Genomic DNA, 27,056 nt, shown 5'->3' with positions numbered 1-27,056 from the left:
GCTCCTCCCCTGCCCACTAGGTGCCAAAAGGGCCCATCAGACTAAGTAAGACCTCTGGTAACAGCTACAAGAGAGGGAGGAGACACCAAGGTTGAGCTTGTTTTATGGGTGACGTGCCGGGTAGGCTGGGCTTGGGGACAGGATGAAGAGGTGGGCTGAACTTTTCATGGGATCCTGGCTGGTGACAGGCCTCCTACAGTGTCAACTGGGGTCAGTTTCAGCAGGACTGAGAGGCAGTGGGGAGATGAAGTAGGGAGGAGGGGTGAGAATGTGGGCAGAGGGAAGGGAGGTGATGGGAATGGGAGGAGGAGGAAGGGGCAGGGAAAGAGAGAAGGGAAGGGAGGGAGGAGAAAAAGCGAAGCAGGGCCTGGCTGGAGCCGAAGCCAATCCAGAGGTGGTCAGGTGGGCAGCAGGAGAGGCTCAAAAAGGCGCCTCCCGGGAAGTGCAGGCAGCCATGAGGGCCCGTTTCAGCTGCTCATAGGTGACGAACATCACCACGTTCCAGGAACCCAAACGGAGAAAGGAGGGCATGAACCTAGACGGAAGAAAACACAGGTCACAGGGGGCACCTCCACCTCCCACTCACCGCGCTGGGCCCTGGCACCCAATCCAACCCCGCCGCTCTGTCCCAAAGGTCGGAAGGGCCCAGGGACTGGTGCCTCAGAGCTGTGTGGCTCTGAGCAAGAATCCCGTGAGTCTCCATTTTAACACCCATAAAGTAGGCAGCAACTCCGCGAGGAAGGAGTTAAGAGCATGAGAGGACATCAGTGAAATCCCACAACCAGGATCAGAAATAGTTTGACACCTGGTTGCTCCTCAGTTCCAGGTGTTCTCCCCCACCTGTGTGATAGGAAGCCTGGAATTGGGGGAGTAGATCAGAGGCTCACCCTTTGTAGAAGGCTCGGGGACCCTCCTTCTGGAACATGGTGAGGGCACAGTGGCCAGCGCTGCTGTACTGGCCTAGGGCAGAGTTCATGTATCTCGTCTTGACTACGTCGACAGGGGAGGCAATGATGGTGGTGCAGAAGCCCGCCCCGAAGGCGGAGGTGAAGTGGCAAGGAAGGTCATCTGCCAAGGAGGAACAGGTGAGTCAGGACTTCCTACCCCGTCATTCCAGAAGGAAAGAGATTATTTAAGTTACTGGAGAGACTCCAGCTGGGACCTCTCCTGAGGACCTAACGATCATTTTGCCTGCCTCGCCTTAGTGCCTCTACGTGCAAAGTGAGAGCTTTATCCCAATTGGCTTCAATACGGTGAGAGAAAGTCGCTCCACAAGCAAAGAGGAAACAGGATGAAAAGGGTGGTCTTCAGGCATCCAGATACCCACACCTGATCCTAGGTTGGGGGAAGGGCGAGACCCAGCACCCTTTGCTCTAACTCACCTGTCATGAGGTTGGCTTTCAGGAGGGCATCCTTGATGAGGTCGTAGGTCACCAGCTCAGCACAGTTGACAATAGCATTACGAGCAATATTGGGAGAGGTCCCTACATAAGAAAGGGGTGCTTATGTGAGAGAAGGGACTAAAGGAAGAGGAAGAAGGGGAAGAAGAAACACAGGTACACACCTTTCCAGAGACCGCGGAACCCTTCCTCTCGGGCAATGGTCTTGTAGGCATCAACAGTGCTTTGGTATCTCTGGCCACCTACAGCCCGGGCCTGGGCCTGGAACCGGACCTTTACCACATCTGTGGGTTGGGCCACAGCCACAGCCAAGGCACCTGTGGTGCTGCCTGCCAGAAGGCGGCTTCCGATGCCAGCATCTGTGGGAGAACCACGGGGATCAGTGGCCAGTGGGATTGCAATCACTTTGCACCTGTCCTTAGAAAATACACCATGTGACTGTACTCTCTTGCCTTTTGGGAACAGGATCCAGACCAGACCTTATTTTAAGACTAAGAACTCCTTACATCAAACAAAATATTACTGTGTCTATTCCTTGCTAGACACTGGGACACAGCAAGGAGTAGGACAAAATGAGACTTAGTGCTTTCTTTCATAAGATATTTTCATTCACTTCAGTTAACCTGTTCAACAGCCATGAGACACGAGAATCACTTCCATTTGACAAATATAAAAACCAAGGCTCAGAGCAAAGTGGCTTTCCTAAGGACTGGGACATATAAGACTTGGGTTCTCATCCCAGACCTACTTCTCCCTGCCACGTGATTTTGGGAAGTCAACCTTTTGATCTGGGTTCTCAGTTTCCACATGTATAAAATAGAGGGTAGGCCTGGCATGCTAAGGAGATGGAATGGAAGCTGAAGTCTTGGGTGTTTCCTGGCTTCCCACTGTGTGCCCTTAGCCAAGTCCTTTCCCTCCGGCAAGCCTTGGTCTCTTCATCTCCAACAGGTGGATCATACTACCTACTGTCAAGGTGGTTGTGAGGCTTGTCACAGGAGAATGCCCTGCTTGGAGCCGGGCACAGCCCAAGAGCTCAGGAATCATTAGGAAAATCAGGGCCCTTCCATTTCTCCGTTCCTTTGATCCTCCTAGGGACCTTAGGGTCGAAAGGAGCTATGCAGTGAAATGAACTAGAATCAATTGCCAGCGAGAAGAAAAGGCCACGGAGCCAACTGCCCAGTTCCACACTCACGCTCAGAGCCCTTGGTGTAGAACTGCTTGACGGAGTCGTAGAGGCCGATGCGGACCGAGGCGAAGCTCATCTGGCGCTGCAGGCCAGCGACCAGCCCGTTGTAGAGGCTGCGCGGCCCCTCGGTGCGCACCATTGTCAGGATGGTGCCCAGCACGCCGCGGTACTGCATGTTGGCGGCAGCCCGCACTGGCCCCTGCCTTTCTCCTTGGATCTGCAAGGCCAACACAGGTATAGGGATAGGCAGGTTGCCCTCATCTCCTGCCATCCCGATGCTCCAGGGTTTACAGTCCCAAACACCCCACTGGCCTTTAGAGAGTCTGCATCTTGGGGAGGGAGCAGACGAGACACCACCAGGCTTTGTGCCCTCACCTGCAGCCGGACTTTAGCGGTATCCAGGGGAAAAGTGATGAGGTCTGCAATGCAGGCAGCTGTGCCCGCCCCCAGGAACTTCACAGTGGCAGTCGGGGGCACATCTGTGGCCTTGAACCCAACCATGATGCTGATTTCTTGCTACCTCTCAGGAGGTGGAGAAAAACTGGAGAAGGGGGCGCCTTCAGTCAGCAACAAGACGAAATAGAGGAACTCTGCCGGAATCTAAGCCAAGGAGAGAGAAGCCCCATCAGCAGCAGCATCCCCAGGCCCTCCCTGCTCACCACCCACACACCTACCTTCCCTGACACCACAACCTCCCTACGCGAGGACCAGAGCAACCCCGTGAGGGACAATAGGAGTGAGCTCTGGAGGTACTCAAATAGGGGCCGGAGAAGCAATTCCTGCCCAAGGAGTCCATGTTTTGTGCAGAGTTCCCTCCCTTTCACAGCAAGGACAGTGTGGATCCCAGCTGTCCTAACACTGGCCCAGCCCTGGGTCTACTGGGTGCAGAGATTTCACTGATGATGCCCACATTCCTGCTTCTGGAGGGCCAACAGAAGCAGGGAAAAGGTTCCAGCCAGACCAACACCTGATGGGCACAAACCTACAAGTTTCTGCTCTGGATTTCTTAGGCAGGAGAGGTTGCCATGAGTCTGGAATTGTCTAAGTCTGGAAGAAGTGTCATGGACAAGTCCATTCAGTGCCGTCACAGCCCACCCGTCTCATTCCCCAGCCCCACACAGCTTGGGCTCTCTGGAATCATTCTTTCAACAAGTCTGCTGTGCTGGGCCTGGTACATTGAGATGCAAGAGATAATATCTACCCTAGGCGGGGCTTATTGTCTGGCACAGGGAGTAGGCAGGTATTTCAAGATGCATTGGGGCTTGCAGGACATATTCTCAAAATGGAGAAGGAACAACTAACTCCCTCTGGAGAGAGGTCAGGAAAAGTGGGTAATCGGAAAAAACTTAGAAAATATAACATTCAGCTGGGTCTTCAAGGATACTGGGCAACTTCCAGGCTGAGTAGTGCTCAGGTGCTCGGCTTTCTTCCCCTGGCTTACTGTGTGCCTCAGGGAAAACTGTCTCCCTTTCTGGCCGGTTTCCTCTCCTTCAACATAGGGGGACCCACATCTTTACCACAGAAGGTCGGGGTGGGGAGATGCAGGTCAGAGATATAGAATGACACAGGAAACCAGAAGCTCCATTTTGTTCTCTGAGTTGGAACGCCCTGCCCTGCCCTGCCCTGCCCTCCCCCATGCCTCAAGAGGAAGTGAGCCCAGCACCCCAGTGGGGGAGGGTGATCTGCTTCTCTTTCCTGAGCTCACTTCTCTGATTTTATAGGAGCAGCTGCTCTGAGTCCAGCCTGATTGGCTGCCCCTGTCACTGAGGTCAGGAGGAAAGAGCTGGCAGGCAGAGGAAGGATGTCCTAGGAACCAACTGTGAATACAGAGACCCATGGAAACAAACAGCTCACTCAGCTTCTTACCCCAGGTGACTGTGGCAAACAAGGAAACCCAGAGCCTACTTTACCACTCAAACGCATCAGCAGCTGCTGTAGGGTGGGGCCTGGCCTTATTTATATTTTCGTGAAGGAGATTGGTGCTCAAATGGCAAAATGAGTTGCTGAAGGTCCTCCAGACTCTCCAGACTCCCCAGCTTCCCTGCTCTGACATCCGTTTCCCCAGGAGGTGCTGCACACCTGTCCCCAACCCACTGCCTGGGGCACCCTACTGGCTCACTTACTCCTCAGAACAGCCTGTGAAGTGGCTACCCTTACTTCCATGTTACAGATAAGGGACCTTAGTAAGAGCCAAGTCTACAGGCTTCAAAGCTGATGCTATTTGCTTTGCATTCGTGCCCATCTCATTCCTTTTCCGCTGTTTTCTCAGCCCCATTCACAGGCAGGGCCTTTCATGAGATCAGGAACACCCACAGCCAAGTTCTCCCAGGCCAATATGACAGTTCTGAAAAGGTTCAAGCAAATGGCGTCCTTCTCTGGGTATCAGAGACATGATGACATGCGTCTATCATGTCCTGACCTTGAGCTGGGTTGCAGGATGTTGTGAGCACCAGAGAAGAATAAGCCCCAGCCCCTGCCCACTTCAAAAACAAGTGCACAGAGGCTCAGTTGCCTTTTTAAATGTTGCCTTGGGTTTGCCATAAGTCAGTCAGGTCCTTCAGAGGAATGGTATGGGGTCAGAGGTCACCTGTGTTAAAGACCCTATTGAAAGTAAGTAACACTCAGGCCTAGAAAGAGTTAATCATATTTTACAGTCCCAGGCAAATAACCCATTTCAGTGTCCAAAAAAGTACATGTGATTACTAATCTCAGTTTCAGGGACAGTCAGAGATGGAGTCAACAATACGTAGCTAGAACAATAAGTTCCTGTTCTAGCTCTGCTGCTGACACCCAGGGTGACCCAGGGCCAATCACTACCCCACCTTGGCCTCCATTTCCTCCTTTGCAAAATGGGGACCACCATCCTTGGCTTGTCAGGGTCAGCTTAAGGGCCAGAGTGAGACCAGGGATATGACAGTGCTTTGTGACGAGTGACCTCACTGTGGTGGTGGTAGCTTTTTTTGCTAATGTTCTGCTGACCTCCCCCCCCCCCCCCCCCAGACCATAGGGCTAGAAGGCAGCAGAAGACCTCTCCTTTAGACTGGATTCTTACCCGGCTTTTTAAGGTCTCACACTGAGGCCTCCAAGATCAAGCTTCTCTAAAGGCATCCCATTCTTCAAAGCTGCCAGTGGCTGTCATGGCCCGATCTTGTTGGTTTTCCATAGAAAATGGCTCGGAGACGAAACACCTAAAGGTCATACTATGTGTCCTGTGGATAATGGCAAAGGAGAGAGATCTGAAAGGGAAATTCACCTTAAAGGATCACACCCCAGTGTGGAAACAGCCACCTCTCCAAGGCACACAGCCCACTCAGTCCATGCTTGGGGAAAGGAACGGGGAAGGCACCCAGGATAGCTGGGGACTAATTAAGTGCACACACAGAAGGGGGAAAGTGAACCTAGGAATTCTCCATTCCTCGTCTGCTCTCTTGGTATCACCCACTGGCTCTCTTCCAGACTTCTGCTTTGGTGGCATGCAGTACTCTGGGAAGCATTCCCCAACCCAGTCAGCAAGACTAGTGAGTGGGAGTGTTCTGAGGGAGTCATGATGGGTCAGAGACTCGCTCAGAGTCCACGAGGGCTCAGCGCAGGGCAGCGAGGTTAGAGGAACTGGGATCGCGCCCCGCAGAGGCCGAATCAAGTAGCTCAAAGACTCCTCCTAGCAGAAACAGCCCCTGCAACGGCTTGGAGCCCCCGGGGGAGAGGTCATTCTGTTTATCGCTGATGCGACAGAAGGCCCCCACCCAAGGCAGGGCTGGCGGGGTGGGCATTCTGGACGAGGGAAGGGAGTGGAAGAGTGAAGGTTTAAATTACAGCTAACTAAACGCAAGAGGTAAAGAACAAAAACGAGATAGGAAAAGAGTACAAGGACAGAGGAAAAATACAAAACAGAATGGGAGGAGAGGAGGGAAATTAAAGAGGGAAGCGCGCTGGTCCGCGTGGCGGGTGTAGCGGACGTGGAGCAGGTGTGGCGGGCGCAGGGCTGGGCGGACCGGGGCCGGACTCACCAAGCCGCAGAGAGAACACGAGAGTGCGGGAGGCTTTGTCTGTCCGCGGTCAGATGGCGTGTGGAAGTTGCGGTCTGTACTAGACCTACAGGAGCTGCCGACCCGGCTTGCAGTGGAGTCGGCGAAGGCTGCAGCGCGTTTTAAGCCTTGGGGGCGGGGCCTGCGGGAAGGGGAGGAGCCTGCGAAGCGGTTTTGCTCGGAGAGGGCTACGCGACCCTTTAGCCACCGCCTTTCCGGCCTAGGGTTCTCCGCGCGCCTTTTTCCACTCCTATTTCCGTGCAGGCGGATCCCCAAGTCTACCCCTTAAGTCTCCTCCTACCCCTTACCCGGGTCACTTTCTCGCTCCGCCTCACACACTCCCTCCCTCCCCCCAGTCCGCCAACCTCTTTGTGTAAATGGCAAGACTGACTCCCGGAAAGCAGAGGCTGCCCAGGGTTGCACACGCCTCTGTCTCGACACCCCACTTCCCACCACCACCCCCCGGCCGCCAGGACTCTTTCTGACAGCGGCGCAGAGGCTCGGGTGTAAGGGCATCCCGTCTTTTCACTGGCCCAGTCCCCGATCCCCGGACTCTGCAAACCACCCGCGTGCCTCGGACGCGAGCACAGGTTCCCGCAGGGCGGGACCTCCCCACCGGCCTCGCTGGCGATTGGTTAAAGCTGCCGCGTTGTCAGGAAGGAGCCAATCTGGGCTTCAGCCGCCGGTGGCCCGCGACCGCCAACGGCGGTTGAGAACTGCTGGGCTTCCAGCATTTTCCTGCTGCCCACAGGCCTTATCCTGGGGATCCGGGGGACTTCCGGCCCGAGCAGGGCGGGGACACCAAGCGTGAGGCGAGCCGGTTCGCAGCCCGCGAGTGAGAAGACTGAACAGGGCCCTGGCCTGCTGCGTCCCCAGCCCTGGGATGAGAAAGGGACTTAGATGAGCCAGACCTGGGTCTCCCTTAGGTGGCTGGCGGTCTTGTGGGGGTGACAGTAACGTAAACAACCAGTAGTTGGGTACTCTGGCCTGGACGAGCACGTTCCTTTGGAGATTATAAGATCTCTGTTTGCCCTTGGACTCTTTCTGTCACTTTCTTCCTCTGTTTTCATCCTTGTTGGCCTCCCGGGACTATTGTATGGAGAAAGCTGTCTTCGGACTACACTGTAAGCCACTCCAGAGCTGGAAGCTATTTCCTGTATTTTTAGTATCACAAACATTCCAAAGGCCGATCTATTGTAAAGGCTCTCAATACTTGACTGTTTGGGTCGCTGTTGAAAAGTGTCTTGAAAAGTGTAATGGGAGGATGGAGGGAGTGCAGTTACTCCTTTCAGGTTCAGTGTGAATACCTCACATAACCCTGTAAGGCGGTGGTATTAACCACCCACCATTTTACAGGTGGAGAAAAAGAGTCCCAAGGAGGTTAAATCATCTGCCTAATGCTGTCACTTAAACCCTGGTCAGTCAGCTTCCTGTGTGTGTTTTCTGTATTGTCCACAAGGAGAAGGAATTGTCAGCTGAGGAGACAGACTATGTAGCTAGAATGGGAATGGATAATTATAACAGATGTCCATGAAAGAATGTCCAAACCTGTAGAAAACTTTTATAAGACTTTATTTGAGCTAAGTTTTTTAGGATATGCCTAGAAGCAAGATCTCAACAGATTGAGAAAATGCTCCAGAGAATGGCAGTTTTGCTGTTCCTTTTATGCAGTTAGAATCAGGAGAAAATGTAAGAAAGGTACATGAAATCCATTGGTGGTAGATTAAGGAGGCAGAAGAAAGCAAAGTGGGGAAATCTCTAGGACTGGATAAAAAGCAAAATGGTGAAACACATACTTCTTTTACATTGGTGCGTACAGGATAGTTAATAACATTTACAGCACATAGAGATGATACGCAGGGAACACGATCAAAATGAGGGGTTCTGTAGTCTCCTCCTCAGGTGGTCTTGTACTCTGGTGCCTGTGCTTGTGCCTTCACAGTGTCTAGAAAAGAAAATTACTCTGACATTACTCTGGTATGTTACCCTACATACATAGGAAAAATGGCCAGGGCTCACTTAAGGTAAATATTGACCTTGGCTAGAGGCCTGGGATGTGATTACCTGCTATGACCTGCCCAGGTAGGAACTTGTGATCAGACCATCTGTGTGGTTACTTTTGCTCACTGAGCTTGACAGACCTGCCATGTGGCCGCCTTGAACTTGTCAGGTTTATTGCATAGCCACATTTTCATTCACACAGGTAAGAAAAATACCCTGAGCACATGGCCCTGGTAGAAGCCGAAGCAAACTGGAAGCTGAGAAGTCAAGTCTCAAAAAATTACTTCTGGCGCTGAGGTAATCCTATCCACAGCTGGTCTTGCACTCATATACAAAAGCTAGACTAGCATAAGATAGTAAAACTTGAAAAAGGTGGCCGCTGTGTGAATATCCATTGATGAAGCACTTTCCTAGAATTAATAAACAAAGTTAAGGATATGTAAAGAGAGTTTTCTACTGGAATATCGGAGTTTTTGAAGACTTTCCTTTCTGCAAAGGTTGTGTGTAGCAGTTTTCCTACAAACTTTCTCATTTAATTCAGAGCTAAACAGTTAAACAGCTCTGAATTAAATGAGAAACAGATCAAGAGGAAACCAGTGGCTTCTGTTTTGGCAACATCAGAGTTCTGTTTTGTTGTTGAGTCCTTCGTTGCTTCCTCAATGACCGTTTCAAATGATTCTGTACTTTCATTTACTCTGAGCCAGAAGTTAAATCAGGTTCTCCTATCTCATCTGAAGCACCACCAAGTTTTCTATTTCTACGTTGACTAGAAGGATAGATATGGGGACATAACCACTGAAGTCCCTGCAAGCCCACTTTGTTTCTTGATTATAATGCTTGTGAACACCCATATTGACACAAGGAAACTCTTCGCAGTTCTGTTTTATCAAGTGAAAAAGGTTTCTCTCATCCCATCGTTCATAATCGGAAGCAAGGATTATGTCAGGATGATGACTTCAAAACATTATTAATACTTAGATGATGTATTACAGAATTGTACACCTGAAATCTATGTAATTTTACTAACAATTGTCACCCCAATAAATTTAATAAAATTAAATTAAAAAACATTATTAATGCTCAATAATTACCCTGAAATATATCTGATAGTTTTTCAAGTCTTATGAGTATATCTTAGGGCAGTGAAAGAAATGGGGACGTGACTTCTGGACAGTGACTTCCGGATAACTGGTCTCGTATTCTGGGGCATGCTATTGCTGATGGGCTGAATTCATTAGTGAGAGGAGCCAGGGAAACAAGCAATATGCAAGTTTTATTTAGAACTCTTCTGCAAGTCACAGCGTCCAAATCAAGAAGGCTTCCACAGTGTAAGAGATTGAGAAGAAAACCATAATTGGGTTGTTCTGGCAATGCAGCCGCGTGATTATATCATTATAATACACAGAGACAGTATTTGTCAGAGTAAAGTGCCTGATCAAAACATCTCTGCACTTCTTCACCAATGTTTTGAACCTTTTCTAATTCTGTAAGGAAGCTGTCCAGGAATTTACATGAGAGTATGCTAACTTTTGGTGAAAGATTTCCCATCATTAAAAAACGAGTTAAACAGGAAAGCAATATGTTTTGTGTATCCTGTAGACAGACCCAAATTGCTTATACGGTGTCAACTGGATCTTGACTATTTCTGTCAGTATCAGAGCTGACAAAGCTTCTTGTTCAGGACTCCTACTTTCCTCGTCATCCTGTGATAGGAGTATCTTTTGTGGATCGAACATGCTTTGAAATCTGTTTACCGAGGAAACATTTCACCATGATGAATGAGTTGATCCACATTATCACTGGCTCTTCTTATGGATAAAGCCCAATCAGCAATACATAGAAACCATTCTTAACCAGGGAAAAGTCCACCTCAAGAACATTTGCAAGCTCTGCATTATAGAAAGAAATACAGAGTTTCAGTGGGTGGTGAGGGAAGGCACGCTGGTTTGCTGTTGCCGCTGCTGCCATTGTGCCAACTCCTTGCGTCTCAACGAGGAGGCTCAAGGAGGCTGGGTGATGCTCCAGAATGAGAGACAAGGCAGTTAGGGAGCAGAATCAATCCAGCTTCATTTAGCATTACTACCAGTTATTTGATAATGACAGAACCCAACTAGGTGCAATTTACACTGACGCGTCATGCCTTTCGTGAGGACAGCAATGTAAGAGAAAGCTGCCATTGTGGAGAAGTTGTCTAACCTTCCATTGCAGAAAATCCAGCAGCACAGCATCACGGCCCAGGACCATCAGCCAACGTGAGATAGCTGCATCATCAGCATGGTTGTGGGGCATTAAATATATTTAACCAGATATTCCGATTAAAGAAGTTTTAAAAAATTTTATTGGGGAATACTGGGGAACAATGTGTTTCTCCAGGGCCCATCAGCTCCCAAGTCATTGTCCTTCAATCAAGTTGTGGAGGGTGCAGCTCAGCTCCAAGTCCAATCTCCGTTTTCAATCTTTAGTTGCAGGGGGCGCAGCCCACAATCCCATGCAGGAATTGAACCAGCAACCTTGTTGTTGAGAGCTCGCTTGTGCTCTACCTAACTGAGCCATCCAGGAGCTCCTCTGGAACAACAACAAGCTCCGCTTGGCAGCTCGTTGTCTTCAATCTAGCTGTGGAGGGCGCAGCTCACTGGCCCATGTGGGAATCGAACCGGCAACCCTGTTGTTCAGAGCTCGCACTCTAACCAACTGAGCCATCCTGCCGCCTATCTTTTTTTTTTTAATCTGCAGACAAGTTGCTCAAGTTACTCAATTCATTACAAAACCTTCAAGAGAATAAAAGTGTCATTAGACATTGATACATTCAAATAAATACTTTGTTATATAAACTATGTACCACATTCATTGTAATCTCATGAACTAACGAGTTCAGGACCTGAATCATTCGTCTTATTTACAGTGTATTTCTCAGGAAAAATGCATATCTTTATGTCATTTTTGTGATGTGACCAGCCTACACCACCTACCATGCCTCTATGGAAGTTTCCCCTGGCTTTATTGGTAGATGATGTGACCATTCTTCAAATTTCAAAAAGAAAAAATTTGACGATCTGTACTGATTTATAATATCAATATACTGCTATCTTTTTATGCCAAGAAGACGTAGACAGTCAGCCCCAGTAAAACTGGGCAATGAAGCATGTACTTTCTCATCGTTCGTAATGTTCTCTGTAATCTCAATAATACGAAAATGGTGTTATCCTCGGGCCCTTTACCATACTATCCAATAGATGGTAAAGGTACAGCATGAAATATTCTTGACTATAATCGTTCCTCAAAGCATTTGCATTTATCTTTCTTGACATGCTTAAGTGATATTTCTGTATCATAACTGAGTGGGGTTATGTGGAGGCCAACCTGCTTTGCATATTTTCTCTGTGAATTCCCAAAACCCTGTCACATGCTGGCAGGCAGCTGGTTGCATGGGTTCCTGTGCCTGATAGGGAACTCAGTGTCACTCCCCACCTATGGTGCGAGGGCCCTGGGATGGTTGGGGGAAGGCCGCTGGAGGCCTCACCTTCCACTTTAGAATGCCTGGGCTGCTCTGTGGCGAGGGCACCAGACAGCTCAACATGGCAGAGAGCAGTGTTGGGTACATCAGAGGATCCACGTTTCTTCATTCAATTATATTTTAAGGGGGAAAAAAACGTTTGAAATCATCTTTCTTATAAATAAATCTCAATGCCCACTGACCTACTCACGTATGTGACCATTCCTCGAATTTCAGTGAAGACTGGAGAATGACTTCATTTTGTACCGCTCCATTTCCATTTTTTTTGCCTGTGTAACTCTTATTTTATTTCTAGGTTTCTCACATCCATTTTAGAGTGATCCATCCCACCTGTACCCATTATTCTGTGCTCTTCTATTTTCTCTAGGACCTTGCTTCTTCTGCTATCTTTCCCCTTCATCTTCAGTCTTTTCTTTCTTCGTGTGTGTGTGTGTGTGTGTGTGTGTGTGTGTGTGTGTATAAATTGAAAGGAACTTGCAGGACTTTCCTACCCTTTTATAATAGCTTTTTTTTCTTTTTTCTCCTTCTGTTCTCTGCCAAACTTTCCAAACAATTGGCTGTCCTCTGACTTCTCAGCCTCTGGCACAACTCTTACATAGTTGATGAATGAATAAATGAATGATCTCACATTTGCCTCCTCATTCATTTAACACCCGCCACACAGACCTTCTGTTCTTTGAACATGCCAAGCTCATTCCCATAGGGCCTGTGGATTGTTTGTTCTCTTTCCTGGAACACTCTTTCTCAGATCTTTGCCTGGCCAGCTCCTCTCATCAGCCCTACACACACACACACACACACACACACACACACACACACACACACACCCCACACACAACTGCACATGACAGTCAAGTCAAAAGTAAGAGAAAATTTTAAATATGAATTTTATTTGAAAGCCAAACCAGACACTAAATACTTTTTATTATTTTTTGCTTCTGTTTGGACTTTCCAGTTTGTATATGCAGATGATTTAAAATTATAATTTAAACTTAGGAAAGTGCTGAGAGTGAGTGGATATCCTTTTTCCCAGGGTGCAGAGGAGTCAGAGCAGGGAAGGAGGGATGACTTGACTGAGCATTCCTGCGGGGTGGGGATTGTTCCCACTTCTCTGGTAGGACACTGAGGTAAGGATTCCTGGTGGTCAGGCTGCTAGTAAGGTGGGGTGGGGTTGAGGTTGGAACCCAGTGCAGTCATTAGAGCCACACAGGCTGTTAAGAAGCAGAAAAAGACTATCAAACTGAAAGATGTCTAGTCTTAAATTCAGAAAGATGTCATCTTGTTCCATCCTGCCTTTTACAGACAGAGGAGCCGAAGCCCTAAAAGGCAAAGCAACTAGCCAGCAGGAGAAGGCAGAAGGCAGTGTGGGCGTGTGGGGGCCAGACCGGGCCCAATCCTGACAAGACAGGAAGCCAGAAGTGAGAAAGGGAAATTCTGTCCAAGAAAGAGACGGCAGAAAAGTGGCTATACTCATTCCAACACCCAAGGTGTGAATTCCTTTATTGAGTCATAATAATTTTCCAAAAATTCTGAGCCCTGCTACTTGAGTCTCTCAGCCCAGCATTTACCTCCTTTCCCCCAAGCCCTACACTTTTCCAGGGGCCTCGTAGTCCCGCTGGCAAATGGGGGGCTGCATGGGAGTGGGGCCCCCGTGGCTGCACATCATCTGTCATCCCCGGCCCCCCAGCCCCTGGTCCTTTGGTCGCACCCCTCTACACAACTCTCTTTCAAAACCTTCTTCCCTGGCCCTTCCTCACTGTCCTGACAAAATCTCTCCCACAGCCCTGTCCTTATATTCACATTTGTACAGAGCGTTTGCTTTTATAAAGTGTTTTCCTCTCCAGCTTTTCACATGATCCTCATGATACCCCTGGTGAGGTAGCAGCAATGGGATTATTACTCCCATTTTACAGGAAAGGAGACTGAGGCTGTCCTTTGGGTTCTATAGTGTCATCAGGGACTATTTACGCGTCTCAGCCTCACACTGGTCCAGCAGTGCTCCTTTGGCACAGGTTCCAGGTTTTCTCTTTTTCTCTCTCTCTCCCATTCCTAGAATCCCAGTGGATTCTACACCGCAGACTCATTTTCATGTATGGTCAAGGATCCATGGTTAATCAAAGCCTTTGCATTGTCACAGCTTTGCGTTGCTTTGACTGGACCCTCTAGACTCCTTAGCTGATTTCCAAGTTATATGCCACTCCTGTCCCATGCTTGCAGTCTTTCCTCTTCATAATTCATTGTCTCATCAGATTTTTCAGGAGACAGAAGTTTGCAAATTTCCATTATCCAAATGGACCTGTTTTGGTTTATTTTCTCTGGCCTAAATGTTAGGCATCCAACGTTAATGGGTTTCAAAAATTAATATAATTTATTTTCCATCTTGTCGGTGCAAAACAAAGGTGTTCTTAAGACAATCTTTCCTCCTCTTCTACTTCTGTTTCTTGAATCAGCAGCAAGTAAACAGTTCTGTAAACATGTGTGGGTCTGTGTCCTGTTGTGCGTGGACCCACTGCTTTATTCCATTCTTAACTGGTTTTGTTCCAGTGAAGTCCCAAGCGGCCTGTCCTATTCAAAATGGGGATTCCCGTAGCATCTGTACATTCATCAAGGCCCGTTTCAGCTGCTCGTAGGTTACGAACATTATCACATTCCAGGCTCCCAATCGCAAAAAGGAGGGTGTAAATCTGATGAGAAAACAACCAAAACATCAAGCGGAACGGACTAAGTTCCCAAAGAGATCTGCTACCGATATGCTCACCCCATCACACTATTGGTACCAACGGACCTAGACTTGTGTTAGTCACGAACGTTTTCTAAGATCTGTTCAGTCTTTTTTCTTCTCTGCTGAGGGAATTTAGGCAGAAATTGGAGTCAGGAAAGGAAAGAAAGCTAATGTTTTGAGCCAGATTATTATATCAGGCAGTTAGTCTCATGCTTCTATACGGCAGCTGTGATTGTTGCCAGTTGTCTTTTTCAGAAACAGAGGCCCAGGGAGGTTAAGTAGCTCTGCTAACCCCACCTGACTCCACGCTGCTGCTGGGTGTTTCTGGGCTCATTTACATCCTGAGTGGTCACCCCTGAGGAGGCACTGCCAAGGCACCACACTGTAAAGGCGGTATAACAGCAAACCTAGCTACCGTGTTTCCCCGAAAATAGGACCTAGCTGGACCATCGGCTCTAATGCATCTTTTGGAGCAAAAATTAATATAAGACCTGGTATTATATTATATTATATTATATTATATTATTATATTATATTATATTATATTATATTATATTATATTATATTATATTATTATTATATTATACCTGGTGTTATGTTATATTATACCTGGTCTTATATTATATTAAAATAAGACTGGGTCTTATATTAATTTTTGCTCCAAAAGACGCATTAGAGCTGATGGTCTGGCTAGGTCTTATTTTCGGGGAAACACAGTACTCTCCAGGGAGCCTGCCTGTTCTGTAATAGCACAGCCGGAAGAGTCCCAACTTCAGCTGTGCTTCACAGACTCATGGAGGAGCCGTGACCTGACCCCGGCCCTCCTCTTCAGCCTCTCTCCGTAATTGCCTCCTGGTCCTCTGTCTGCTCATGCCAGACCCTTCCTTCCATGCCGTTGCCACGTTGCTCCTGCTTAGGATGTCCCTACTCTCCTTGCCTGGCTGGTTGCTCTTGGCTCTGTAGGAATCAGCTTGGCCACCAGAATGTCACGCCAAGGCGTCTCCTGAAGCCTCAGCCTAGACCCCTCCCAGGGAGTAGAGATAGCACTGGGGCAGTGAATATGAACTCTGGAGTCAGACCTGGGTTCAAATCCTCGTTCTACGAGTTTCTAGTGTCATGACCTTGGGCAAGTTACTTAATCTTTCTGAGCCTCAGTTTCCTTACATGTAAAAGGAGGAAAATAATGGCACCTACCTCATGGAGTCCTCATGGAGTTGTCGTGAGGATTAAATGGGTTAATGGAGAGCACACAGCACAGGCCCAGTATCAGTAAATGCTCCACAGATGTCACTTACATGTCAGCTGCTCTTTGAGGGAATCGTACATAGCACAAGGCCCAGCGGCACCCATGAGATGCTCAGTAAATGTGTGCCAAATAAAGGAATAGACTGGGACAAGTAGCTACAGCTGCAGGTTGTAGTGATAAAGGCACTTACAGGAAATGAACAGTCTATCAATGGAAACAGTTTTTTGACGTCATGCCCAGGGTTGAGAACCTGTTTGTTGGGTCCAATCTAACACTGGGTGCCAGAGAAGTGTCATCAGCGGGGGGCGGGTGCGAGGGCCAGGCAGAGCTTAGCAGTAGGATGAACAGCACGTTGCTGGTCTGGGCTTGAGCCATGGCTCTGCCGTTTTAACTTTGTGATCTTGGGTACGTTACTTGACACTTATGAGTGTCTTCCTCAGTAAGTGTAGAGAATACTGCCCAATTCAGGGGGTTGTCGAGACAATATATGGAAAGTGCTTCACACAAGGACTAATGTGCAGTGACTTAGCGATCGTGATGATTGCTAATAACCTGCATATTGAGTGCTGGCTGTGTGCTAGGGACTCTGGGAGACGACAAATGTATAAGCCACCAGACCTTGGCTTCGAGGAGCTTGCACTCCAGCATGGAGGATAATTTAAACTACTATTATGCAAAGTAGGAGGAGATAAATACCGTGCAAATGCTATCAAGGAAGTGTTGCTGAAGCTCTCAGGGATACTCGTGAGTGTTGGGGAGGAGGTGGCATTTGAACTCATCTTGAAGGATGGCTGAGATTAAGAGCATGTAGATGGCAGGGGAAACGCAGTCATGCAGGGGGAAATCACAAGACACAGAAGCAAAAAATCTTGACACACATCGAGCACTTCAGCTGCCATCAGCGGTGATCCACAGTTGTGGCAGGGGGTTGGGGAAAAGTCTCAGGGTCACCAACTACCTTTCCCTCTTTCTCCCCTGCTCAGAAGTTTGGGGCGCACTTTGACCTATGCCTAGACTACTTTTTCTTAGATAAGCCTCCCTGACTCTCCAAGTCAGATTTAGCTCACTCTTTTGTAACCTTCCACAGTTCTTTATGCTCTTTTGTGGCGTTTATGTCTGTGCTGTTCTCTACTGATCCCCACATGGGTCCATGGTTGGCATAATATACATGGAAGGGAGGGAGGGAGGGAGGAAAGAAGGAAAGAAAGGGAGGGAAAGAAGGAGGGCGAGAAGCCCGAGTTCTCTGGGAAGGAGCATGGAGGCAGGAGGGGAGGCTCACCCCTTATAGAAGGATGTGGGGCCCTCCTGGGCCACCATCTTCAGCATACAGTCCAGGGGGCTGCGGTATCGGCCTGCGGGGGAGTTCATGTACCGGGTCTTCACCACATCCACGGGGGAGGCCACGACCGTGGCGCAGAAGCCGGCCCCAAAGGCAGAGACAAAGTGGCAGGGGAAGTTGTCTGCAGCGGGGAAGGGAAGAGCAAACATTGAGCTGTGGGATGAGGAGTGAACTTGCTTTCTGTTCCATGTGTGCTTATCATTTGTCCCCAATTAAACTGTGAACCCTCTGAGCATAAGGGGAGTATTTTCCATCTCTCTCACTGCGCCCTGGGCGGAGCCCTTGGTAAGTACTGGCAACACAGAACTGAGCTGTCCCAGAGCGGGAAGATCACCCAGCCCAACCACTGTGTTTGAGGAAACTGAAGTCAGAGAAGATGACTCTCGCTTAACAATACATGGTAAGAAGTGGTGCTGGTCTGGAACCCAGGCCCCTGGCTTCCCTGTTCAGGGCTTTTTCCTACTCATTACAATGACGTGCTGGCTGCTGCTTTCCTCTCTGCTCTTTCTAAAGCCCAGCTGCCTCTGGGCGGTGCCGACCATGTGGAGCTGCAGGTTCCCTCCCTGCTGTGGGACGCTGCCTGCCGGGGGCTCTGGGCCTCACCGGTGAACAGGTGATAGTCTAGCAGCTTCTCCTTGATGACGTCGTAGGTCACCATCTCAGCACAGTTGACAATGGCATTCCTCGTGATGTTCGGCCACATTCCTATTAGAAAGGAGAGTGGGGGCTGAGAAACGGGGTCTAGGAGATGTGGAGCCCTGGCTGCAAGGCCACAGGCCCCGGTCTGGGAGGCACCGTGCCCCATTTCAGGGGTCTCAGAGTCGCCAAGCTCAGATGAGCAGACGACACCTTTTCTCGTGTTAACAGCTCTCAGGTGATCAGTGTTCTTCTTAGAGACAGAAAACGGACAGGCCCATTGGGGTGTGTTTGGGCCAAATTTTGGAGGGTAATCTGTAGCATCCATCAGAATTTAAGTACACTTCCCTGAGACTTGGCTAGAGCTAGAAAAGGAAGTCTTTCTTTGGAAGAGGGAGGCTGGGTTCTTGGAACAATGAGAGAACATAGTGCTGGCAGGACCAGAAGAGCATCAGACCAATCCCCTGGTTTCACAGAGGGCTGGGCTCCGGCAGGGCACAGGGCAAGTGAGTGCAGGGACAGGGCTGTGACCCACGTGTCCTGTCCTTAACCTTCACTGGGCCACTGCTTTTTCTGCAAGGATTCCTGTGGGCCCTGGTCTCCACATGGGAGTGACTCTAGCGTTTGTTGAGGTTGTGACCATTTAGACACATAGGGAACCCTAAAGCTTTGCTCCCAAGGAGGCTCTGTCCAAGACAGCGTTTCCCAGTGTCCCACTCCTCACGGCTGCCTCCTCAGGGGCTTCTGTCTCTTCTCCATGCCCTGCAGACCTTTGCTTGGAAGGCCCTTCCCTCCCCTCTCCGCACATCGAAAGCCTGCTGAGCCTCTGAGGACCAGCCTAAGTGTCACCTTCCTCCAGAGCCCACGTGGCCTCTCCTGCCTCTGAACCTGCACCTCTGCGTGAACCTAGTACATCCTGCCCCGTGTATGGCTGCTCCTTGACATGTCTCTTCTTCTCTGTGTGTCTGTGAGAGCGCTGAGGGTGTCTCCCTCTGAGCTGCCTGCACATGGTGAGGACTTGGCAAAGTGAACTGAATTTGGGGTGCTGTGGCAGGTCAGAATGTTCTTTGAGAATCACCGGACTGCACTATGCTGGGAATCCCCCATTTTCAGCCCCAGCCCGAGGGTAGGGAGAGCTCTGCCGAAGGCCTCTGGAGTATGGGGTCCAAACCTACCTTTCCACAGGCCCCTGACCCCTTCCTCCCTGGCGATGGTCCTGTAGGCATCCATTGTCCCACTGTACTTCCGGTCGCCTCCAGGCCCAACGTGCATGCTGGCCTGAAATCGGACCTTCACCACATCTGTGGGCTGGGCACAGGTTACTGCCATGGCCCCTGTGGTACAGCCCGCCAAAATCCGGGTGGTGATGCTGGAGTCTGGAGAGAAGAAGAGAGAGTGGTCCAGGGTGCTACCACCTGGCACCTCCCTGAGCCTGATGCTGTTCTCTGCGGGGCTGCCCCTGCCTGACGCCTGCCTCTTCCTCTGGCTCAGGGCTCTGGGGTTTCCTTGTTGGGGCTCCTGAGTGTCTGTTACCAGCTCCACAGGCCTCAGCTCTGCCTCTGAGTCTGTGCTGCCCTGGTCTCCAGACCCGGGCACCCAACCACCCACCAGGGTCCATGGGACACCCCACGGGCACTCACGCTCAGAGCCCTTGGGGGTGTAGAACTGCTTGACGGAGTCGTAGAGGCCGATGCGGATGGAGGCGAAGCTCATCTGGCGCTGCAGGCCAGCGACCAGCCCGTTGTAGGGGCTGCGCGGCCCCTCGGTGCGCACCATCGTCAGGATGGTGCCCAGCACGCCGCGGTACTGCACGCTCCGCGCCACCTGGGCTGGCTGGCTCTCCCCCTGGATCTGAGGGACACCCCCCCGCCCCCGCAGAGTTGTGAGGAGCTGGGTGGGCATGGACGGGGCTGTGTGCAGAGGGACCTGCCTCGGGCTAGACCTCGAGAACAAGCATGACCACAGCTGTCACATCCCAGGAAGAACAGCTGAGGTTTGTGCAGCAATTTACAGCTCACAAGCTGTTAGACATGCGGCATCTGATTCAGAGCAAATGGAGGGCGGGCTATTTCTCCCACTGCCGTGGTCAGTGGCTTGTTCAAGATCACCCAGTAACTCCTTACTGTTACTTCACACTTTATGGTTTGCAAAGTAGGGCTAGGCCCTGAGGGACCCTGTCACGTTATGCCAAAGAATTAAAGATTTTTTTTGTCTGGGGTGATGGTGATGGTGAGGTGGCAAGACGGGGTCTCAAGCAGCGGAGTGAGTGGCCTGCTCAGGAGACTGTGAGGAAGAGCCTGTGGCGGACGGTGCAGGTGCTGTGCTGGAGAACTCAGCTTCTCCTCTGATACGGCCAAAGGGCACCTACCTGCAGGCGGACTTTGGCTGTGTCCAGTGGGAAAGTGAGGAGGTCAGCAAAACAGGCGGCTGTGCCTGCCCCCAGGAACTTCACAGCCGTTGTGGGAGGCAGCTCGGAAGGCTTCAGTCCCACCATGGTCCCAGAAGGCTCGGTCCCGTCCCTCTGGGGCTCGGTGCAGGTCCAAGGAGAGAGGCTGCACTGCAGCCCTGGGCTTTAGTGCAAGGAGGAGGCTGCAGGAAACAGGTCAGAGGAGGCAGATGGAATGTGTGTCAGCTGGCTGGTCCCCAGGCTCCCCTTGGTCCCGGGAGGGCCTTTGTAAGGGAAAAGCCTGGGCATTGCTGTGTTTGCTGTGTGGATTTGCCTTGTAAGAACTGGTCACTTTCCCCTCCCTCATCTCGTGTTCCTCCACTCCCCTCCCCGCCTGCCCTGCCATGGAGCAGGTAGGGCTGGTGGTGAATCTTTATTGTACAGAGGAGGAAACTGTGGCTAAACAAGGACCAGACCTGGTTCTGACTACACCTCACAACCTGTTCTCCTTCCCCAGCAATATGCTGCTTCCTGGGAAAGGCCTGTTCCCTCAGGTGTGTGGACAGCCTGCCAAGTCTCACCACTACAGGGCCTTCTATCCCAAATCAACAAAATAAACGTGCCTCGCGACTCAAGTAAACTGCTAGTCAACTCAGATGAAAGCTTGTTTGTTTTTGTTTTTCGGTTTGTTTGGTTTGCAAGGCTGCCTGAATATACTTTTATTATATTAAAACAAACAAAATCCGTCTCAGCTTGTGATTCCTTTTCTGTCACTAAAGATATTAAGACGGTGACTAGAGACATCTTCTCCCAACACCGTAGGGTCCTGTGCTCTGCGAGGAGGCTGGAGGAAGACCACTTGGGCCCCTCTGGCTCTGCTTCCCGGGCTCTGAGGGAGGTGGCGTGAAGGGGGCCTGCTTCTGATGGCCGGTGGTGTTGGCCACATGCTTTCTTTCCTCATACTTCCAAGGGTGTCCTTTCTCCCCTGAAGAAGACAAGCTTCTCAGACAGAGGAGGATCAGTGTTGGGTCATGGGAATGTGTCCCCCCACCGCCGGGAGGCACCTGTGTCTGCACCCATCTTACCACTGGTTGACCAGGGACATGTTTACATCTGAGGCTCCTGGTTTAGCCTTGGTTACCTTGGGAATCTGGTGCACTTGTGATAGGCGGCGCTGCATTCTTATAACCTGGACTTCTATGCATCAGGCTTTGGTGCTGATGCCATCTCCGAGCAGTTCACACATAGTGGCACCCCAATTCGCAGTACACCCGAGTGTATGGGATTCTGGACCCTTCAGTGTCCTCACCGCTAGAGCCAGAGCCAGTCCCAGAGAGTTGTGAAGTGGGCACAGTGTGCGCCCCCTTCCCTACAGGGCAACAGAAAAACTCTGGCCCTGTGGTGAGGAAACCTGAGCTCCTGCCCTGTCTTCATGGCTTTACTGTTGGGTGATGGGACCTTGGATACATTGTTTAACCTCTCTTGGGTAAATGGGAATAATACATTACCTGTTCAAAGTGATAATTGGATGCCAAAAGATGGAGGTTCTTTCGGGACTGCCATCTACAACCCTGGTTCTCTCTGTGCTATCTCCTCAACCCACACAGGACCCTGGACTCTTATTCTTGCTGCTACCTTTCCCTGGAAAAGCCTGTTCTTAAGGAGCAGATGTTCTAATTCATGCTAAGGTATAAATAACTATCTTAACGATCAGCTATTTCTTGATCACTGTGCTAAGTACTTGGGAAGAAAAGATATGGAATGAATCATGTTTGGCCCTTGCCCTCAAGGAGCTTACATTCGGGAAGACAGGTAGGTGTAGAATTATCCAAAGGGAATGAAGGACGTGAGATGGGTACCTAACCTAGCATCTCAGCATTCTTAATTAAGTCAGATCATGTCACTCCCCTGTTTTAAAACTGTCTAATGTCCCACCCCCTCCTATTCAGAACAAAGCCCAAAGTCCTTGCCGTGCCTGTGGGCCCTCCATAAGATCCACCCCATGCCAGGCTCTGTGCTCGGCACTCCAGGAAATCTGGAGACCAGGAAAAACAGTCTGTGTGACCTGCCCACAAGGCACTCTCAAGGAGTGTTGTGGGGGTGTTAGACACGTACACAAATAACTGCAGTGCAAGATGGGCTGGACCCCATCAGAAGGAAGGAGCCATCAAAAAGTTCTCAGAGGACGGGGAGACCCTCTCTCTTGCTTGTGAAGTGGAATTAGAACAATTTCATGGTGGGGGTGGGAGGAGGGTCACATGACTTAGGCCTTGAAACTTGGGCAAGATTTCAGCAGCTGGAGGGTGGGAAGGGGGTCCCAGGTGTGGGGAAGGTGATGAGCTGTGTGAGAGTGTGGGGCATGGCTTAGGGTAGCAGGAGGGAAAAGCCAAGTGAGCTTTATACACAATCTCATGGAATTTTCATAGCTTTCCTGAGCTTTTGATGAGTAAACTGAAGCTCAGAGACATGTGCTCACTCAGTGTTAACAGCCACTAGTGTCAGAGCCTGGTTCACTGTGTTATACTAGGCTTGCAACAGCCCTGCAAAGAAGGCAGGACAGCATTTAAATCCATTTTACAGATGAGAAAAATAGAGGCTTAAGATGGACAGAGACTGGTTCAAATCGCAGAACTCCAACCAGGTCCTGGCGACAGCACTGAGGCTCCCTTCACCATTCTACTCAGGGGCCCCAGCGGATGTGGTAGCACGGACAGCCATGTCTTGCCTTTTTATTGAGGGCATTCAAAGCCCTTTGCAGTTATTAAATTATATGCAAGCCCATCTATGGGGAACTAAGTGCTAAGCACACAGAACAACAGCTTGGTGAGGAAGGCTGAGGGGACATCACTGCCCAGTTTGGCGGATGCAAAAAAATGGGCTTCCAAGGGCCTGAGACATCTGTGCAGGTTGCGCAGTCAGGCCTTGGCTCCCTCTGCAGCCTGTCTTCCTGCCTTTCTGCATTGCCTCCTTGACGGGGTCCAAAAAGGATCTTGCTCCCTGGAAGGGTGGTGTGGAGGTCCCAGTGCCCACACAGTGTCCCCTCAGCTTAGCCTGGCTGAGGGGACAGCCCTGCAGGAGCGCTGGGAACCACCGTCCTCCCCCTGCCTCCATCCTCACTCCCCTTTGCCCTACAGAAGGCCAGCAGCAGCCAGGGCAGCTCCTGGCTCCAGCCTGGGACTGGAATGCATGAGCAGGTGTGTGAGCAGCGGCTGCTGGCCTCCTGGTAGCCTCTCCTCCCTCAGCACTGGCTGTTTCCCTGCCCTTCCCCTCATGTGACGTGGGCTCTGCTTCTTGGAACCTCAGCCTGGGGAATCTGAGGGCCTGACTCTCAGAGCTGGGAAGCCCTTGGGGGCTGTGTTCTCTAGACTCTCTCACTGGTTGTGGGTCCCTTACCTTTGGTGGCCACCTGGGCTCTAGTAAAAGAACCTTATGAGTTAGGTATTTTCACTCCACTTTCAGTTACAACCTGAGGCCCAGATGGTGGAATGACCTGAGGTCACATTCAAGCCCGGCTTTGTGACTCCAGTGCTTTCTCTGCCATTGGCCCCCTGCTGTGGAGTGTGTGTGATATGCTGGTCCCGCAGGAAGCACTGCCCCTCGTCCCATACCTTCTAACAGGATCAGCTCTATAACTACAGTGGTTCCCCTCTAGACGGGGAGCCCCAAAGGCAGGGGCAGGGTTGAGTTATCCTGCTTCTCCCTGCAGCCTGTACAGGGATGGCCCAGGGCCAGAGGGATCCAGGGAGGACCAGCTGACCAAGGAATCCAACTTGCTGCAGGGGAGAAATGGGAAACGAGATCTGAGACGCCCACAGCAGCCTTTGGTGGAGGGCCTCAAACGCCAGGGCTCTGCTTAATCTAGCAGAGAATGGGGAGTGGCTGGTGGTTTTCAGGTTGAGGAGTGGTGACACCAGCGATCCGTGTGCAGCTTGGGTGCAGGTGTCGAGGAGGGAGAGATGGGGGGCTCAGAGACCAGTGAGGAGGGTGTGGGAATGGTGCAACGAGGGGTGTTGGAGCCTGAACTTGGCCAAGAGCAGCAGCCTGGAGCGTACTCCAGAGGCAGTCCTGAGCCACCCAGGGGAAGCAGAGTAGATAGGCATGGACTCAGGTCAAAAGGTACACATTTTGGGGGGGAGGGCTCTACAAATTTCACTGGTCAAGTTGGGGTACGGAGTGGGAGGCCACAGTGTGGGCTCAGGTAAGGGCTGCCCCAACCTCCTGCCTCCTTATTCCAGCTTCCTGAATCGGTACTTGAGGGGCCCCAGCAGTCAGCAGACCTTTGCCACTGGTTGGTAGAGGAAGACGTCAAGAGCAGAACCCTCCTCCCTGCAGCTCTGTTGGGGCACTTGCGAGACGGGGTGTCCTGGTCTGCACGGCCCAGCGCAGTGCGGCCCGTTAACGTTTGCCCAGAACTTCCTGCACCAGGCACCGTGCTGAGGGCCTTACAGGCGCTGACTTACTCAATCCTTTGCTAAGGCTCTAAGGTAGTTCTATGATTATTCCCACTTCATCTACAAGGGACCGAGGCTCCGAGGGCTTCAGCCAGTTATAAGGCTGAGGATGGCACTGGGATTGGAGCCCAGGGCTGTCTGGCACCCGGGCCTGTTCCGCTGCCCGGAGTCTCAGATTCAGGGCGAGCTGGATCCCTGGAACTGCTTGTTTACAGAGTGCCTTCTCAGCCCTCTGCCCCAGAGATCCTGACTCAGGTCTGGGCTGGGCCTGGGAATCTGCATTAGAAGTATGTTCCCTGGTGCCTCTGAGCAGGGGTCAGAAGACCCCATTTTGAGCCCCCCTGCCCAACCCCACCCTCCTGGCAAAGCCTCCACAGCACCCGCACTGAGGAAGTCACGTGGGCGGTAAGTTCCCATGGGCTCTGTAAACCTCCTGGCATGTGACCTGGGCCAGGCTCAGGCCAGAGATGCCCCCACGATCCCCACTCAGGAAACGGTTTCCCAGGGCCCTCATGGGGAGACCTTTATGCTCTGGAGGAATCCTGGGGGGATTCTGGGCCCCAACTAAGGAGAAAGCCACCTCTTATCTATGGGGATTTGCAAAATCACAGCAGAGCAAGGGGGAAGTAAGTCCTGGGTTGGTGACACGGGTGGTGAGATTGAGGCCCAGCCCTGCCACAGCCCTCATCAGAGCTGTAGTTCCTTTCTGTTGACAGGGTGGGGGCTGGACTCAGTCTCTCTCAGCTCTGCCACGCTATGGCTAGTGCCCCCTGCTCCCTGTAAGCTGCCCTGAGGGGAGAACATGGAGGAGGAAGGGGGTAGAGAACGGGGTCTTACCTGTGATCCAGCAGGGGCAGGGGAAGCGTAGGAGTCCTTAAGTCTCCTTAGGGCTCCATCCTAGGAAGCAGCAGCAGCAGGGATCTGATTGCCCCCTCACCATTCACTGTTGTCTCTGCTGCCTCCGGCTTGGCACCTAGCTTTATACGCTCCAGCTGACCTGAAACCTTACCCTAGAGACGCTGGATGACAGCCTGATCATTTGACACGAGGCGGCTGGTGCGGGGCAGGGAGGTGAGGGGGGAGGTCAGAGTTCCAGATCTGGTTCAGTTCGTTTGACTTGGGATTCTTTAAAACAGCTCCTTCCAGCTGCTGAAAGAAGAGCAACCTCAGGTGATAAGGGTATGTACGGGAGGGTGGGGCGGTGTTGGACTTGTCACCTTTGAGAGTCCAAAGGTCAAGGCCGCCCCCCAAAGGCTGGGCAGGGCTCTCCGGGCCTCCTCTTAATAACAATGATAATAACTCACCTCGTGGTGCCTACAATGTGCCAGATACCTTACGTACGTTATTTCTATTTTCACAACCTGTGAGGTAAGTACTATTAGGATTCTAAGTTTTTCTAAAAGGTAACAGTTTTATTGAGATATAAGTCACATACCATTCCCCTATTTAAAGGGTAGAATTCAATGGTTTTCAGTATATTCATAGTTATGCCCCCATCATTCATCACAATTTTAGAACATTTTAATCACCCCTCACATCAGTAATCACTTCCCTACCCCAGCCTCAGGCAATCATCACCAATCTACGTTCTGTCTCTATAGATTTGCTTATTCTGGACATTTCATATAAATAAAATCATACACTATGTGACATACTTCCGTTTCCGGCTTCGTTCGCGTAGCATAACATTTTCAGAGTTCATTGGTGTTAGTACTTTACTCCTTTTTATGGCCGAGGATCCTAACATTTGTAATGCTTATCTTAGAGAGGAGAAAATTGGTTTCGGAGGGACAGTGACTTACACAGGTCATGCAGATAGTACATGGCAGAGCCTGACCTCCATCCAGCCTGTAGATTATAATGTACTCGGGGCCTAACTGCTATGACCACTGTTCTCGATGACGTAACATTTGGAGGCTCCAGCATGGACACTGCTGGCACCAAAGGGAGCTGGGGAGGGTGCGTGCGGCGGGGTGGGAAGGGTCCCTGCAGCAGTTACTGTAGGCTCCGTTGGTAGGCACTGAGGGTAAGGGTTGGGCACATCTGAATCTGGGAGGGGAAAGAGGGGGGAAGGAGAAGGGGACAGGGGAGGGGAGGGCAAAGGAGGAGAGGGAAGGGAGTTAACTGGGTGAGGCAGAGGCCTGGATTTG

At 50.8% G+C, this 27,056-nt stretch overlaps 2 protein-coding genes and 2 pseudogenes across 2 annotated transcripts; all 4 read right to left on the bottom strand.

Moving 5' to 3' along the window:
• Positions 1 to 86: 86 nt before the first annotated feature.
• UCP2 (uncoupling protein 2) lies at positions 87 to 7,195 on the bottom strand. The gene is made up of 8 exons (XM_019744389.3): positions 6,594 to 7,195; positions 5,639 to 5,795; positions 2,962 to 3,186; positions 2,593 to 2,803; positions 1,565 to 1,759; positions 1,383 to 1,484; positions 888 to 1,068; positions 87 to 535 (listed from the first exon to the last, which is right to left on the bottom strand). The coding sequence occupies exons 3-8, from the start codon at positions 3,085 to 3,087 to the stop codon at positions 421 to 423; spliced, it is 930 nt and encodes a 309-aa protein (XP_019599948.3). The 5' UTR covers positions 3,088 to 3,186; positions 5,639 to 5,795; positions 6,594 to 7,195; the 3' UTR covers positions 87 to 420.
• A 91-nt stretch (positions 7,196 to 7,286) lies between these two features.
• Positions 7,287 to 10,580, bottom strand: LOC141572335 (protein FAM91A1 pseudogene; annotated as a pseudogene).
• A 783-nt stretch (positions 10,581 to 11,363) lies between these two features.
• LOC109454026 (protein FAM91A1 pseudogene) lies at positions 11,364 to 12,328 on the bottom strand (annotated as a pseudogene).
• A 1,263-nt stretch (positions 12,329 to 13,591) lies between these two features.
• UCP3 (uncoupling protein 3) lies at positions 13,592 to 25,860 on the bottom strand. Its single transcript, XM_019744417.3, has 7 exons — positions 25,744 to 25,860; positions 20,438 to 20,658; positions 19,710 to 19,920; positions 19,245 to 19,445; positions 18,037 to 18,138; positions 17,374 to 17,554; positions 13,592 to 14,810 (listed from the first exon to the last, which is right to left on the bottom strand). The coding sequence occupies exons 2-7, from the start codon at positions 20,561 to 20,563 to the stop codon at positions 14,696 to 14,698; spliced, it is 936 nt and encodes a 311-aa protein (XP_019599976.2). The 5' UTR covers positions 20,564 to 20,658; positions 25,744 to 25,860; the 3' UTR covers positions 13,592 to 14,695.
• Positions 25,861 to 27,056: the final 1,196 nt, after the last annotated feature.

Source organism: Rhinolophus sinicus, chromosome 14 (assembly GCF_057876585.1).
Source record: "Rhinolophus sinicus isolate RSI-liver-muscle chromosome 14, RSI-T2T, whole genome shotgun sequence".
NCBI classification, from domain to species: domain Eukaryota; kingdom Metazoa; phylum Chordata; class Mammalia; order Chiroptera; family Rhinolophidae; genus Rhinolophus; species Rhinolophus sinicus.
The sequence above is the reverse complement of the archived record's forward strand: the minus strand, read 5'-3'. Positions and strand labels throughout refer to the sequence as shown.